The sequence below is a fragment of the Oncorhynchus mykiss genome, chromosome 21, assembly GCF_013265735.2.
Source record: "Oncorhynchus mykiss isolate Arlee chromosome 21, USDA_OmykA_1.1, whole genome shotgun sequence".
Taxonomy (NCBI): Eukaryota; Metazoa; Chordata; class Actinopteri; order Salmoniformes; family Salmonidae; genus Oncorhynchus; species Oncorhynchus mykiss.
The window spans coordinates 43,441,912-43,459,885 of NC_048585.1; the positions used below are offsets into that span (position 1 = coordinate 43,441,912).

Sequence of the window (17,974 nt, forward strand, 5' to 3'; positions counted from 1 at the left end):
CTGGACTATCCGCATTGACCATTATTGCACTAACTTTTGTGACTCATCACATACGCTGCTGCCACTGTTTATTGTCTATCCTGTTGCCTAGACACTTTATTCCTAGTTATATGTACATATCTACCTCAATTACCTGGTATCCCTGCACATGGCCTCGGTACTGGTACCCCGTGTAGAGTCGTGGGCAAAGGTTTTGAGAGTGACACAAATATTAATTTTCACAAAGTCTGCTGCCTCAGTTTGTATGATGGCAATTTGCATATACTCCAGAATGTTATGAAGAGTGATCAGATGAATTGTAATTCATTGCAAAGTTCTCTCGTTAACACAGGTGTGAGTGTTGACGAGGACACAACGCTTCAAAAGGAGGGTGGTGCTTGGAATCAATGTTCTTCCTCTGTCAATCATGATTATCTGCAAGGAAACACGTGCAGTCATCATTGCTTTGCACAAAAAGGGCTTCACAGGCAAGGATATTGCTGCCAGTAAGATTGCACCTAAATCAACCAATTATCAGATCATCAAGAACTTCAAGGAGAGCGGTTCAATTGTTTGCTAAGAAGGCTTCAGGGCGCCCAAGAAAGTCCAGCAAGCGCCAAGAACGTCTCTTAAAGTTGATTCAGCTGTGGGATCGGGGCACCACCAGTACAGAGCTTGCTCAGGAATGGCAGCATGCAGGTGTGAGTGCATCTGCACGCACAGTGAGGCGAAGACTTTTGGAGGACACCCTGGTGTCAAGAAGGGCAGCAAAGAAGCCACTTCTCTCCAGGAACAACATCAGGGACAGACTGATATTCTGCAAAAGGTACAGGAATTGGACTGCTGAGGACTGGGGTAAAGTCATTGTCTCTGATTAATCCCCTTTCCGATTGTTTGGGGCATCCGGAAAAAAAGCTTGACCGGACAAGACAAGGTGAGCGCTACCATCAGTCCTGTGTCATGCCAACAGTAAAGCATCCTGAGACCATTCATGTGTGGGGTTGCTTCTCAGCCAAGGGAGTGGGCTCACTCACAATTTTGCCTCAGAACACAGCCATGAATAAAGAATGGTACCAACACATCCTCCAAGAGCAACTTCTCCCATCCAGGAACAGTTTGGTGATGAACAATGTCTTTTCCAGCATGATGAGCACCTTGCCATAAGGCAAAAGTGATAACTAAGTGGTTCGGGGAACAAAACATCAATATTTTGGGTCCATGGCCAGGATACTCCCCAGACCTTAATCCCATTGAGAAATTGTGGTGAATCCTCAAGAGGCGGATGGACAAACAAAACCCCACAAATTCTGACAAACTCCAAGCATTGATTATGCAAAAATGGGCTGCCATCAGTCAGGATGTGGCGCAGAAGTTAATTGACAGCATGCCAGGGCGGATTGCAGAGGTCTTGAAAAAGAAGGGTCAACACTGCAAATATTGACTCTTTGCATCAACTTCATGTAATTGTCAATAAAAGCCTTTGACACGTATGAAATGCTTGTAATTATACTTCAGTATTCCATAGTAACATCTGACAAAATATCTAAAGACACTGAAGCAGCAAACTTTGTGGAAATTTGTGTCATTCTTTTGGCCACGACTGTATCTAGCCATGTTATCGTCCCTCATTGCATTTATTATTACTTTTTTATTAATTCTCTATTTCTTTCTCTGTCATTACGCCTTTCACTGTTAGTCATCACCTGCTGTTTACGAAGCATGTGACAAATAAAATGTGTTTGATTTGTTGTATTTCCTTACCAAACTGGTGCCAGTTTAGCCTGGGTACCAGTCTTTCAAGCTAACAGTCCAGTTATTGTAGCCTACTCCGTGTCGAGTACAGGTAGTGGACTGTTCGTTAAAAAATAAACAAATTAAACACTGGTCCACGGACTAGTACAAATGTGGCTCTGTTCAATTTAATCTTTGAGAGATATGTTTTTGAAATCACAATGCATCCTGGGAGTGGAAGACAAATACACTGGAGGAAGTGCAAGTGGTTCCCTAGTAATAAAAATGGTCAACCATTAAACCCTTACTTCAAGCTGCAATAATATCGTAACTGCTTCTTCCAAAATGATTGCCACCTTTGATTTAAAAAAAAAAACTTTATAAAATAAATACTACAAATACTGAGCTATACTGTATGCTAAAAAAAACACAATTATACACTAATACAATTGCGCCGAGATAAAACTTTACAACAAATGAACAAAAAAATCTAAAGAGGATAACGGCACTTAGTCTTTTTCTATGTTTTATGAGATTGAATAACATGTTGGGTGTCACACCCTGACCATAGTTTACTTTGTATATTTCTATGTTTTGGTTGATCAGGGTGTGAGCTGAGTGGGCATTCTATGTTTCATTGTCTAGTTTGTCTATTTCTATGTCTGGCCTGATATGGTTCTCAATCAGAGGCAGGTGTTAGTCATTGTCTCTGATTGGGAACCATATTTAGGTAGCCTGGGTTTCACTGTGTGTTTGTGGGTGATTGTTCCTGTCTCTGTTCTCACCAGATAGGGTTGTTTCGGTTTTTGTTACGGTCTTTGTTTTGTAGTGTTTGTATCGATTTGTGTTTTACGTTTGTTTATTAAACATGGATCGCAATCTACACGCCGCATTTTGGTCCGACTCTCCTTCACACCTAGAAAACCGTGACATTGGGAGGGATTTTAGCCTTTTGGACTGCCCTCTTCAATTCAAACCACAGATTCTCAATGTTACATGTTTTATTTGGGTCCTCTACCAGGCAAGTTTACCACTGTTCCAGAGTTTTTAAAACTTCAATTGTTGCCCTATTTATTTAAATATATATTTTTTGTACACCATTTTGCCTCTTCATTTGGAAGTTCTTTGTCTTTCCCAAGGGTGATAAATAATAAAACGTTACCTAATTTTTATACCCCAGTGAAACAGGAAGCCATGAAAGTCCACAATACAGTTCCCAAAACTGAGATTAATTCAAAGTAGAATGTTAATGCAGGTTAAATGTTGTTTGATTTTACTTATAAGAATAATTAGGGGTGCCAATAATTTGACACCCATTTATTTATTTTTTTTGTCAAATAAAATGTCTTTGAGCAATTATTTTAGTATAAAATAATAATTTTGCATAGCCAATTATCCAAATGGCTGAACCTAGATGAACTCGAGTCATCTAGGAATGTCCACTTGGTGGCGACAGAGTTCCATCTTCTGGGTTGAGTCTGTCTGAACGATGACTGCTGGCGTGTCAAGATCATTGTGATATTCAAGCGATACTATCATCTCCACAAATCAGACTGCATAGCTTGTTTTATCCCAACACGAAGGTGATTTGTTTTCCAAATGGAACTCTGTCGCCACCAAGTGGACATTCATAGATGACTCCAGTTCAATTGTGCAGTTCTAGCTACCTATCTAGCTAGATCCATTTGGATATGCATCCCACATGTTTCTAATTCAGAGGCAATGACGAAAATTAGTTTAACACATTGCAAGGTACCATCCCCCTTATTTCTAGCACGGTGCTTTCTCGAAGTTGCCCTCCTAAACTTACTGCAGGCCAAACTGTAAAGATGGTGCATTTGGCTGTACAGTTTGACTAGGGGAGGGGTATTGAGTCCTGTCTTTACAAATGATAAACATTACCAAACATTGTATTTCAGAATGTAGGCCAACTCATACCATACTCAGTCACGAAGTAAACTTCAGTCTCATGCGCTTTAAATACCAAAGGCTAGGCCCTACTTAATTGGTTTGTGTGTTGTGGTGGAATCTGTGACGCCATGAACTTTCAAGGTTCTCATTTGAAACCCTTCAACAAACAAAACAACTCCACGGCATAATCTTCTGTCGTATCTATACGCATATTTATCCAAATACTGCATGTAAATAGTTCCATGATTGTTGGAGAGGGTCAACAACACTGCATGCGACGAAAAAACTATGTATCCAGCCAGGAAAGATACTTTAGTAACAAGCTGATTGTTGCGCCTGATTCCAGGCTTGCGAAATTAACACCCTGGGGTATGCAAACAAGAGATGAAAACCTGTGTGTGGGGGTAGGTAATTAGAGACGCTCTAATGTGGAAATGTATACATAACCACAATGAACACTTAAAAAAAAATTAACAACATAGTTCAGGCAGTAGGAAGCTCTCGTCCATTTATATGTAGATGATACAGTCTTATACTCAGCTGGCCCCTCCCCGGATTTTGTTTTAAACGCTCTACAACAAAGTTTTCTTAGTGTCCAACAAGCTTTCTCTGCCCTTAACCTTGTTCTGAACACCTCCAAAACAAAGGTCATGTGGTTTGGTAAGAAGAATGCCCCTCTCCCTACAGGTTACCTCTGTGGGTTTAGAGCTTGAGGTAGCCACCTCATACAAGTACTTGGGAGTATGGCTAGATGGTACACTGGCACACTGTCCTTCTCTGAGCACATATCAAAGCTGCAGGCTAAAGTTAAATTTAAATTCAATTAAATTAGACTTGGTTTCCTCTATCGTAATCACTCCTCTTTCACCCCAGCTACCAAACTAACCCTGGTTCAGATGACCATCCTACCCATGCTAGATTACGGAAACGTGATTTATAGATCTGCAGGTAAGGGTGATCTCGGCTACTGGTTGATGCTTATTTATAAAACCCTCTTAGGCCTCACTCTCCCCATCTGAGATATCTACTGCAGCCCTCATCCACATACAACAACCGTTCTGCCAGTCACATTTCTGGGTCGCTCGTCTTTTCAGTTCGCTGCAGCGAGCGACTGGAACAAGCTGCAACAAACACTCAAACTGGACAGTTTTATCTCAATCTCTTCATTCAAAGACTCAATCATGGACAGTCTTACTGACAGTTATGGCTGCTTTGCGTGGTGTTATCTCTAACTTCTTGCCCTTTGTGCTGTTGTCTGTGCCCAATAATGTTTGTACCATGTTTCGTGCTGCTACCATGTTGTGTTGCTGCCATGCTGTGCTGTTGTCTTAGGTCTCTCTATATTATATTAATTTTGAATCCCAGCCCCCGTCCCAGCAGGAGGCCTTTTGCCTTTTGGTAGGTCGTCATAGTAAATAAGAATTTGTTCTTAACTGACTTGCCTAGTTAAATAAAGGTTAAAATAATAATAATTAAAACAAAAATTGAAACAGACTCAAACTGATTCCAAATGACTTTATTTGAAAAGAGGAAATACACAAGAAACAGTAGCAGTCATAAACCAGAGTCAACTAAATGCACAAAACTCTATTGAAGGTCCTTCATGGTGGTAAATGCTTAAAGATACTGTGTTGAATCAATGTTAATAATATATTGGATGTCAACACATGGCAGTGATATTATGTCCTTTAACTGGAGAAACAACACTTTGCCTGCCGTGTGGTTGAGATGTTTGCTGTTGATCACAAACAAAAGTTTTCCCACAGTAAACCACATATGTTGACAGATAACTTTTACATGAAATTGGTTGTATAAAACGTGGTAGTGTGAAGGAGGTTACTTTGGTTGAACTCCAGAGGAACGGTTTACTTTGTTCTTTAAACTGTGGCGCCTATACTGAAGCCTTCCCAGATAAGAGTTTGGCTGCTGTGGTTGTTCTCCTCCTTCTCCTCCCTGCTCTAACACCATTCTTTCCTCCTGTCTCCCTCCTCATCTTGGCTCTCCCTTTCCCTCCACGCGCTCCCTTCTCTTCCTCACCTTTTCTTTCTCTCTCCCTCTCTTTCTTCCTCTTTGTGTGTCACTCTCGCTCATCCTCGCTCCCTCCCCCTATACATAGATCTTGACACTAGCTTCCTTCACATCGCTCCCTCTCCCCACCCTCCCCCCCTCCCCCTCACACCCAGACCTTACCCTTCCCTCCTCCCTCCCCTCCAGCGCCACTGCCTCCACAGCAGCCCCCTCCCAGGCCAGGGTGCTGTGTGGCGGGCAGGTTCTTGTAGATAGCCCTGGAGTATGGTATAAAGCAGAGCCCCAGTTGGAGGTGGCGGGCCAGGCGGCAGTAGGCGGCCAGAGCCAGGACCAGGAGGGGTGTGACCAGGAGGAAACCCACAACCAGGAGGGCCACACAGCCACCGTCATTCAGCAGGTCCGAGCAGTAGCGCGACGTCCCATGAGGGCGCACCTGGGGAGAGGGACACGGGTCGTATTTTTCCTGATTGTTTGTGTTACTCACTGTTTTTCACATGGCCGTAAGAATGTTGCACTCAAAGCGAAGAGATTGACAATGTCCCTGTGACTGTAAAATGACATTAATAATGCATTGTCCATGCAACAGACATGCAGTGGTCTCACACGTTGCTATAACAAGGTAGTTTCTAACAAGCTAAAGCTAATGAGGCTTTCTGTTGGTGTCTTCTCAGAACCGATGGAGACGGTTGGTTTCAGCGCCCGTGATCAGGACAAGTGAAGGATGGAGGAAACAAGGAGGAGACGCAGGGAGACAATGGTGTGCCCCTGGTAGTGTGTGTCTGAGGTGAGGCTTGACACAGAGAAGATAGCAGTCTGACGAATGCACACACACACACACACACACACACACACACACACACACACACACACACACACACACACACACACACACACACACAGAGAGACAGAGAGACTGAGCAACACTCACAAACCCAATCTGTTTTGTTCTTACGGACACATACCGACCCCACAAAGAACGAAGAGCCCTTCCATAGATTAAATGTGATGAATTGCCATTCTTATATCACGGCTGTGTAACATCACAATAATACCTCTGGTGCTTTACATTTAAAATGGCCACCTGTTGTTGTGGTGTGTGATGCTGTTGGTATGAGGGAGAAGAGGGTGAAGGGGGGTGACAGAGAATATGTGAGCAATGGACAGGGAAAATGGAGGGGCTGAATTATCCTTCCTTAACTCCATTTGGTAAGAACAGAATGAGAGAGTGGAGGGGGGAGCGATAGCAAGGCACCAAGAGTGGTGCAGGAGGTTGGGAGGTGAACAGGAGAGGAAAAGGAGAGGAGAGGAGAGGAGAGGGATAGGAGAGGAAAGGGCGATGGAGAGGAGAGGAAAGGAAAGGAGAGGGATAGGAGAGGAGAGGCACATAAAGTGTTGAGGGAGGTTGGGAGGTGAACCCAGATACCACTACACATTAATGTCTTTAATTTCCGCTTTCTGAGGCCTTATCCGGGATTTTATGTCCCAAACTGAATCATGTTTATATTCATTCTTATTGAAGGCATGTGGTTGTGAGTTGTGTGTGTGTTGGGTATCTAGCTCTGAAATCATGCAACTGTCCATTTCAAGTTCTTGCAGCTGGTTAGCGAAGATGCTCTATCTTTTTCAGAGTTTGTGACAGGAAACTGTGAGCTCAGGGTAACTTTTTAGCCAGGTTTGTAATCCCACCTCCCTTCTTTCTCATCCCCCTCTCTTCTTTGTTTCATCCCGCTCTCTCCTTTGATTCATTCCTCTCAACTTTCTTGGACAGCTCTCTCTCTCTCTCTCTCTCTCTCTCTCTCTCTGTCTCTCTGTCTCTCTGTCTCTCTGTCTCTCTGTCTCTCTGTCTCTCTGTCTCTCTGTCTCTCTGTCTCTCTGTCTCTCTCTCTCTCTCTCTCTCTCTCTCTCACTCTCTCATAGTAAGGTGGTCAGACCAGTAGTGCTGTGGTCCTTCTTCCCTTTCACACTCTGACCTACTGTGACCTGTAGGGGTGGCTGGGTGGGAAACTGAAACTGGTGGGATTTATGGGGGTCAAATGTGTGTGTGTGTGCGTGCGTGCACCCTCCCACCTCCACAGGGTCTTGCGTGCGTGCATCTCAGTGAGTCTGTGTGTGTGAGCACAAGTGTGCTAAATGTATTTCACACAACATTTATTCTGCCGGTGAATCTGTGCATGTGTGTGTTTAAAACTTTATTGGACAGCTTGTAAGAGTAGGCTAAAGCACACCTAGATCTGAGACCAGCCAGGCTGGCTAACCCTTACCTCCCTCTCTTCTTGAAAGTTCCCACCACTGACGTCACTCTCCCCTGACTCCTGAGTCCTAATCTGTCCAGTCTGATTCTAAACCCTGACTGGCACCCTATTCAGTATATAGTGCACTACTTTTGACCATGTAGCCCCTGTTCTTAAACATCTGCTTATGAAACACATCACAAAGAGCCAAACTTAACCTATTCCAAACTCCACCCTCATTTAACCTATTCCAAACTCCACCCTAATTTAACCTATTCCAAACTCCACCCTCATTTAACCTATTCCAAACTCCACCCTAATTTAACCTATTCCAAACTCCACCCTCATTTAACCTATTCCAAACTCCACCCTCATGTAAACTATTCCAAACTCCACCCTAATTTAACCTATTCCAAACTCCACCCTCATTTAACCTATTCCAAACACCACCCTCATGTAAACTATTCCAAACACCACCCTCATGTAAACTATTCCAAACTCCACCCTCATGTAAACTATTCCAAACTCCACCCTAATTTAACCTATTCCAAACTCCACCCTCATTTAACCTATTCCAAACTCCACCCTAATTTAACCTATTCCAAACACCACCCTCATTTAACCTATTCCAAACTCCACCCTAATTTTCAGCTAAACTATTCCAAACTTGTGGTGGATGGTGGAGGTTTAGTTAGTCAGCATGCTGTATAACATATTATTACTGGTTTCTTATCTAGTCTGATAGTCCTGAGTACCTCTGAAAGGGTAAATTGTTATGACTGTTCTGGCAAACACCACTCACACTGACGCACACACGTTGACACACACTCACACTGACGCACACACGTTGACACACACACACACACACACTGACACAGATGAATTATGAATGTGAAATTGAAATGACACATAGGAATTTTGGAAGATGAATGTAAGTATTGCACAAATGCCCTTTACTCTGTGTACACACATACACACACACACACCCTTCGTACCGTAGAATGACAGAGGAACCCGAACACCACCATGGCGATGGCGGGGGTGAGGATGAGTCCGAACACCAGTCCGGCCAGGCAGGCGTTGATCCCAGCGATGACCAGGTTCTGGGCCGTCACCAGCACCGAGCACGCCCAGCAGTCCAGAGAGCCTCGGAGCTCCAGGGGAGCATCACTACCACCTCCCCCACTCTCAGCTGCAGAGTACGGGGGAGGCACCACCACGCCGGAGGGGGTCCCCACAGGAGCGCTGGAGGCCAGAGAGTTGGAGTGCTGGAGGTGGTGGTGGTTTGGGTGGTGGTGGTTGAGGGGAGAGAGCTCCTCGGAGAGCTCCAGAGCCTGGTGGTGGGCCCCCTTCTCCAGTGTACCGATTACACTCATGGTCAACTAAGGAGGGATTGATGGATGTTAGCACAGGTTGATACGATGTAAACAACACAATGCAAAGCTACGTATATAATACGGTCCTTGTTTCTCATTCTCCAGTGAACCAGTCTGTACAACATCGTTCTTTTGATGTATGCAAATTGAAACGGCACTGTACTGGCATTGAAAGGACATTTGAAGCCTCTTCCTCTCTTGTCTATCTCAAACTTGGTCCCTTGGTCCCCATCCCTCCCTAGATGCAGAGATAGATAGTTCACAGGGAGGTCAGTTAGAGGAGTTATCTGCTAGAGGTAGAGGACGGCAGGCTGCGTGGTGCAATCTATAAACGCTCTCCCGTCTTCTATCAGAGCGGGATGGTTATCTGAATGCCAATTGCCAGATGAGGGTGCACAGAGGATGATGATGGATAAGATGAAGAGGAAGGGAGAGATGGATGTGTTCATGCGTGTGTGTGTGCGTTTGTGTGTGTGTGTTTGTGTTTGTGTGTGTGTTTGTGTATGCTTCTGCACATGCCTGAATGTATTTGTTTATCGTTGGGCTGATAAAAGACTGCAGTTCCTGTCTCGTTAGAAGGAGAAAACCTAGAAGCATGGTGTAATGTCATGCCCCTGTGTTCAAGACACTGTAAAAGTTTTTGTTTGATTCTTCCAGTATGGTTAAAAAAAACAACAACACACAACATCACAATAGACCAAGTTTCAAGGTCCCTTGAATCAGCTATAAGTTACAACTCCTAACTGACATGTCCCATTAACCCCCCCCCCCATGCTAACTAAGCGTTGCCCTACCCAGCCTGAACAATGGACTGAGGTCAGCGGCCAGCCCGCCTTCCAGAAATAACCCCCCAGACCTCGGCACCGCAGACTAGAGGGGCCAAGGCCCGGCACTGAACACTGTTTTTTCAAAAGTTGTGTAAAAGTAGTGTATTGAGCAATATTCCACAGGTGCAGGGTACAAGTAAGGCCATAGGAATGATAATGCCTTTTGGTAGTTTTCAAGCACACCCATGAGACTTCTAGCAGCTTGAAGAGGGCACGACAACGCCTATTCCCCTCAGGAGACTGAAAAGATTTGGCATGGGTCTTCAGATCCTCAAAAAGTTCTACAGCTGCACCATCGAGAGCATCCTGACCGGTTGCATCACCGCCTGGTATGGCAACTGCACGGCCTCCGACCGCAAGGCACTACAGAGGTTGCTGCGTACGGCTCAGTACATCACTGGGGCCAAGCTTCCTGCCATCCAGGACCTTTATACCGGGCTGTGCCCAAAAAATTGACAAGAACTCCAGCCACCCGAGTCATAGACTGTTCTCTTTGCTACTGACTATTTACATTGTCCCCACCCCCCATTTTTACGCTGCTGCTACTCTCTATATATTATCCATGCATAATCACTTTACCTCTACCTACATGTACATATTACCTCAATTACCTCGACTAACCTGTGCCCACGCACATTGACTCTATACCGGAACCCCCTGTATATAGCCTCGCTACTGTTATTTTATTGTTGCTCCTTAATTATTTGTTACATTTCTATCTTTTTTACAGTGCCTTGCGAAAGTATTCGGCCCCCTTGAACTTTGCGACCTTTTGCCACATTTCAGGCTTCAAACATAAAGATATAAAACTGTATTTTTTTCTGAAGAATCAACAACAAGTGGGACACGATCATGAAGTGGAACGACATTTATTGGATATTTCAAACTTTTTTAACAAATCAAAAACTGAAAAATTGGGTGTGCAAAATTATTCAGCCCCTTTACTTTCAGTGCAGCAAACTCTCTCCAGAAGTTCAGTGAGGATCTCTGAATGATCCAATGTTGACCTAAATGACTAATGATGATAAATACAATCCACCTGTGTGTAATCAAGTCTCCGTATAAATTCTCCTGCACTGTGATAGTCTCAGAGGTCCGTTAAAAGCGCAGAGAGCATCATGAAGAACAAGGAACACACCAGGCAGGTCCGAGATACTGTTGTGAAGAAGTTTAAAGCCGGATTTGGATACAAAAATATTTCCCAAGCTTTAAACATCCCAAGGAGCACTGTGCAAGCGATAATATTGAAATGGAAGGAGTATCAGACCACTGCAAATCTACCAAGACCTGGCCGTCCCTCTAAACTTTCAGCTCATACAAGGAGAAGACTGATCAGAGATGCAGCCAAGAGGCCCATGATCACTCTGGATGAACTGCAGAGATCTACAGCTGAGGTGGGAGACTCTGTCCATAGGACAACAATCAGTCGTATATTGCACAAATCTGGCCTTTATGGAAGAGTGACAAGAAGAAAGACATTTCTTAAAGATATCCATAAAAAGTGTTGTTTAAAGTTTGCCACAAGCCACCTGGGAGACACACCAAACATGTGGAAAAAGGTGCTCTGGTCAGATGAAACCAAAATTGAATTTTTTGTTAACAATGCAAAACGTTATGTTTGGCGTAAAAGCAAAACAGCTCATCACCCTGAACACACCATCCCCACTGTCAAACATGGTGGTGGCAGCATCATGGTTTGGGCCTGCTTTTCTTCAGCAGGGACAGGGAAGATAGTTAAAATTGATGGGAAGATGGATGGAGCCAAATACAAGACCATTCTGGAAGAAAACCTGATGGAGTCTGCAAAAGACCTGAGACTGGGACGTAGATTTGTCTTCCAACAAGACAATGATCCAAAACATAAAGCAAAATCTACAATGGAATGGTTCAAAAATAAACATTTCCAGGTGTTAGAATGGCCAAGTCAAAGTCCAGACCTGAATCCAATCGAGAATCTGTGGAAAGAACTGAAAACTGCTGTTCACAAATGCTCTCCATCCAACCTCACTGAGCTCGAGCTGTTTTGCAAGGAGGAATGGGAAAAAATGTCAGTCTCTCAATGTGCAAAACTGATAGAGACATATCCCAAGCGACTTACAGCTGTAATCGTAGCAAAAGGTGGCGCTACAAAGTATTAACTTAAGGGGGCTGGATAATTTTGCACGCCCAATTTTTCAGTTTTTGATTTGTTAAAAAAGTTTGAAATATCCAATAAATGTCGTTCCACTTCATGATTGTGTCCCACTTGTTGTTGATTCTTCACAAAAAAATACAGTTTTATATCTTTATGTTTGAAGCCTGAAATGTGGCAAAAGGTTGCAAAGTTCAAGGGGGCCGAATACTTTCGCAAGGCACTGTATGTATTTATTGTTCTTTTTTCTGAACTACATTGTTGGTTTAAGGGCTTGTAAGTAAGCATTTCACGGTAAGGTCGACACTGTTGTATTCGGCGCATGTGGCAAATAAAATTTGATTTGATTTGTTCTTCTTCCTCCCGTTTCTGAAGCAGTGAATGCACATCCAGCACTTCCACAGGTGCAGGAAACAAAATGAAACGTTGAATGCCTCACATTGGTTTTCGCCGGGACAGGAGGTTTTCCTGACCGCATGATAAACTCCTGTCCGGTAGGCAGTGGGTATTTGTGGGTTAAGGTTTTTTTGTCATGAATCTTGTTCTGGAGGCAGCTCTGTAGAGTGGTCACTAGCTGGCACAGCCACAAAGTCATCAAATCGGATTTTAAACCTAACCTTAACCACACTGCTAACGATAATGCCAAACCCTAACCTTAAATTAAGACCAAAAAGCAAATGTTGACTTTGCAACTGGCCTACCTAAAGGAAAATCCCTTTATTCTGCCTCCAGGACAAGACTCATGACAATAAACGTCAACCTGCAAATTTTTCCACCCTTTACTTTTACCCAACAAACACTCATCATCCTCACCGACCATTAACCCGGACCCTAACCACGTTAAGGAAGAATCCACTTGAAAAGTATTGTTACTGACTCGATAAGTCTCCTATTGTTAGTAAAGTGTTGTTCGGGTGTAAGGTCAGGGGTCCAGGAAGAGGGAGACCTGCTCACTCATTGTGTCACGACTTAAAATAGGCCTACACTTGGCCGCTACATCTGTTTTACACATCCCATGTACTTGTTATTCTTTGAAAAATGACGCGTCATTGTTTCTCATAACTCTGGAGACACTGATATGAATCTGCTATAGAAATGATTGATTCATGTCCTGTGGTATTTTCAAATGACCTTCGTCTGTAGCTTCATGGCTACTAATACAACACTGAACTACATTCAACCTGGTCCTTGAACGATTCTCATAATGTATTCTCCAATCTAGAACATACTGAAGCAACTCGATTGTCTTTTGACTGGCAGTTGCACACATGTTATTATCGAATGTTATTATGTTGTTATCTATGTTATTACCTATGCATTTAATTATCAGTGATGCTCACAAGTATTGTAATTTTAAAATGCTGCTAATTTTCTGAATGCTTTACACAGATATTGGAATAGTTGTGCTCTAAATAGAATGCTTCAGTTAGTTCAACTCCCTCCCTGGGTCTATACGTTCTCACTCACATTGACGTGCAGCCTGGTAGAGCCTCTCTCTCTTCCTCACTCTTCTCTTCTCCTTCTCGTCTCTCTCCTCCTCCTCTTCTCTTTCTCTTCTTCTCTCTTCTCTTCTCTTTCTCTTCTTCTCTCTTCTCTTCTCTTTCTCTTCTTCTCTCTTCTCTTCTCCTCTTCTTGTCTCTTATCCTTCTCTTCTCTCTTCTCTTTCTCCTTCTCTTCTTCTCTCTTCTCTTCTCCTTCTCTTCTTTCTTCTCTTTCTCCTTCTCCTTCTCTCTTCTCTTCTCTTTCTCGCTTCTCTTCTCCTTCTCTTCTTCTCTCTTCTCTTCTCCTTGAAGTTCCAGTGAAACACTCTCTTTCTCCACTTATTCAAGCAGGTGGACAAGCTTTAAATGTTCTTTCTCTACTGTCTTTTGGCTTTGGGTTTTTCCTCTGTATCAGTTCAGATTCCTTCACACTTTTCTAAATGAAGTTGTGACCAGCTCGTGTAGTAGTGGTATGCTGACCTCCTGTAGACGTAATCTCTTGTTGTTTCCTCTCTGCACTGTGAAGGGTCGTCGGTCCGTCAGGGATAAGTCCGTGTCGGTCCCCCTCCCCTATTTCTCAGACTGAAGGGCTTCGTCCTTTCACCTGTTGTTCTCTCCCAGACTGCAGTCGACCACTCCAGCCTCAGCGTTTTGGGTCTCAGCTCTTTAGAAGTGGCCCAGACCTCTGTACGTCCCTCCGTCAGTCCGTCCCGCCTTCTCCTCCTATTCTCACACTTACTACGTTTGATACAACAGCCCCTCTTGAGGAATTAGAGGGATGCCTTTCTCTCTCACTCTTACTGACTTCTGCCTCACTCATTCTCCCCCCCTCCCTTTCATAACTACTACATCGAGTGCTTGTGCCCCCACCTCACTCCTCTCCCTCTTAACCCGTGCCTGTAAAGCACCCCCTCTCTCTGCTCTCTATCCCTCTGTTATCTGTGTGCAGCACTCTGTGTTAGGGGTTGGAGCCAGGCTGCTTCTCTGATAACCTGCGGCGTGATTGAGCCTGTGGCGAGAGGGAGAGAGGGGGAGAAGGAGAGCGGGAGTGTGTATTTAAAGAGCTGCTGTGTCGCTGTGGTCTAATCAGCAGCCGGGGATGGAGCAGAGGCTGCATGGTACCACTGACATGCCCCACCATGTCACAGACAACCCTAGTTGCTTAGACAAATTCATGTAAAAATGGACATTAGCCAGAGCTTTTATTCTTTTACAAAGATAATCTGTAAGGAAAGTGTAACAAGTGTTGATATTATACTGTACTTACAATGGTAGACCTTAACCCTAACCCTAACCCTAACCCTAGCTCTGACCATAACCCTAGCCTTAACCCTAACCCTAGCTCTAACCCTAACCCTAGTCCTAACCCTAACCCTAACCCTAGCTCTAACCCGAATCCCAACCCTAGCTCTAACCCCAACACTAGCTCTAACCCTAACCCTGGCTCTAACCCTAACCCTAGCTCCAACCCAAATCCCAACCCTAGCTCTAACCCCAACACTAGCTCTAACCGTAAGCCTAGCTCTAACCCTAACCCTAGCTCTAACCCTAACCCTAGCTCTAGCCCTAACCCTAACCCTAACCCTAGCTCTAACCCCAACCCTAGCTTTAGCCCTAACCCTAACCCTAGCTCTAACCCTAACCCTAGCTCTAACCCCAGCCCTAGCTCTAACCCCAACACTAGCTCTAACCCTAACCCTAGCTCTAACCCTAACCCTAACCCTAGCTCTAAGCCTAACCCTAGCTCTAACCCCAGCCCTAGCTCTAACCCTAACCCTAGCTCTAACCCCAGCCCTAGCTCCAACCCTAACCCTAAGTCTAACCCTAACCCTAGCTCCAACCCAAATCCCAACCCTAGCTCTAACCCCAACACTAGCTCTAACCCCAACACTAGCTCTAACCCTAACCCTAGCTCTAACCCCAGCCCTAGCTCCAACCCTAACCCTAAGTCTAACTCTAACCCTAGCTCCAACCCCGAATCCCAACCCTAGCTCTAACCCCAACCCTAGCTCTAACCCTAGCTCTAACCCCAGCCCTAGCTCCAACCCTAACCCTAGCTCTAACCCCAGCCCTAGCTCCAACCCTAACCCTAGCTCTAACCCCAGCCCTAGCTCCAACCCTAACCCTAGCTCTAACCCTAAGTCTAACCCTAACCCTAGCTCCAACCCGAATCCCAACCCTAGCTCTAACCCCAACACTAGTTCTAACCCTAACCCTAGATCCAACCCTAGCTCTAACCCCAACACTAGCTCTAACCCTAACCCTAGATCCAACCCTAACCCTAACCCTAGCTTTAACCCTAACCCTAGCTCCAACCCGAATCCCAACCCTAGCTCTAACCCCAGCCCTAGCTCCAACCCAAACCCTAAGTCTAACCCTAACCCCAGCCCTAGCTCCAACCCTAACCCTAACTCTAGCTCTAACCCTAACCCTAGATCCAACCCTAACCCTAGCTCTAACCCTAACCCTAGCTCTAACCCTAAGTCTAACCCTAACCCTAGCTCCAACCCGAATCCCAACCCGAGCTCCAACCGTAACCCATGAGTCTGCAGCAGTGGAAGAGAGCGGTGTGAGAGAGAGAGCAGCTTCCCGCAGCTCTGATAGTGTTCAGGGATGGGTCCTTGATTCCCACTGAGAAACACCAAGAACCCAGATAAAGAAAGACCAGGAACAGAGGGTGAAGGAGGTACAGAGGATGGATGTCATAACAGTTACGTTACGCAGAGATGCAAAAGATGCTAGCTGGGAAGTCCAGAGTGAACGAGAGAAACGCCACAACATGATGAAAAAGACAATATCAGGAATCACGGATCGGGGGATAACTGGAAGGATCAATGGAACAAGGGAGGAAAAAGGGGATGAAAGGAGAGAGGGAGCAGACAAAGAACTTCTGAACTGATAAGAGAGAGAGTGCAGATCACAGAGTAATTACTGTTGTCTGATCGGATTTTCTCCCTGTCTCCCTCTCCCCCTTTCTCTCTGTTCTCGCTCTCTTCTCCCCTTTTGAGCTGGTCAGTATTTATTTACCTTGTAAATAGGGCTTTATCCCTGATTGCTACAGATATTTTAGTCTCTTTTATCTGTATCTGAGCGGAGAAGAGAGGAGTGAAGGGGCAGGAGGGGAGAACTGAGAGACGGGGGATCCAAACAGGCTCAAATAGATGAGTTAGAGATACTGTTGATCTTTACCATATTTTACTGCACACTTCTACTGGGCTTTACATGTTCATGTTTTTGCTAGCTTCTATAATGCTTATCCGAACCAAGAAAGAAGAAAATGCCTCATCAGTACCATCTTCTACCACTACACCCAAGAGCCTGCCTTACAGATGTGTCTGCGTCACACACGGCCTGTGGTTTACGCTTATAAATGTTGGATTACGTAAGAAGAAGCGGAAGACGAATGAGTCGATGGGATGGGAGGAGGGTGGAAGAGAGGGATGTGGTGGACGCAATTCAATCAGAAGTGTTGCTGAAAGAGAGTGTGTTGGAGAGGGAGTGAGAGAAGAAGAAGTAAGCAATGGAGAAAATAGCTTCTAAAACAAACTGTCGTTGCATCTGTGGCAGGGAACATAATCAGGCTTGTAACCGCTCGCTGGTTGATTGGGTAATTACAGCGTTTACATGTGAAAGTGGCCATTTTTTTTGTCTGTCCAGCCAACTCTTTCTCAATAGTCTTGCGGAACCTCCATAGTAGACATGTGCAGTTAAGCAACTCCGGTGTAGATTTGGCCTTGTGTTGTAGGTTATTTTCTGACTGAAAGGTGAATTCAGCTCCTAACGTCTGGCGTAAAGCAGACTGAGGCAGGTTTTCCTCGATGATTTGGTCTGTGTTCAGCTCCACCCTGTTTCTCTTTATCTTGAAAAACTGCCCAATATTTGCTGATGTCAAGCATACCCATACCATGATGCCAGTGGTGGTCGGGGACGTTTAAGACGAGGGAGGATGATCATTTTTTTGATGAGCTTGGCCTTATTTCTTTCACAGCATATTGGATGACTGTCATTCATATTCCATTCACCCAGCTCAATGTAACATCGACAGGTTTAGGCTACTACATGATACTCACGGTTGGGATGGTGTTCTTCGGCTTGCAAGCCTCCCCCTTTTTCCTCCAAACATAACGATGGTCATTATGGCCAAACTGTTCTATTTTTGTTTCATCAGACCAGAGGACATTTCTCCAAAAAGTACAATCTTTGTCCCCATGTGCAGTTGCAAACCGTAGTCTGGCTTTTTTATGTTGGTTTTAGAGCAGTGGCATCTTCCTTGCTGAGC

General features: G+C 44.6%; 1 protein-coding gene across 1 annotated transcript; it reads right to left on the reverse strand.

Annotated features, from left to right (window-relative positions):
• Positions 1-5,122: 5,122 nt before the first annotated feature.
• Positions 5,123-14,555, reverse strand: LOC110500511 (transmembrane protein 88). Its single transcript, XM_021577913.2, has 3 exons — positions 13,682-14,555; positions 8,876-9,262; positions 5,123-6,082 (listed from the first exon to the last, which is right to left on the reverse strand). Exons 2-3 carry the CDS (start codon positions 9,254-9,256, stop codon positions 5,795-5,797), a joined length of 669 nt encoding a protein of 222 aa, XP_021433588.2. The 5' UTR covers positions 9,257-9,262; positions 13,682-14,555; the 3' UTR covers positions 5,123-5,794.
• Positions 14,556-17,974: the final 3,419 nt, after the last annotated feature.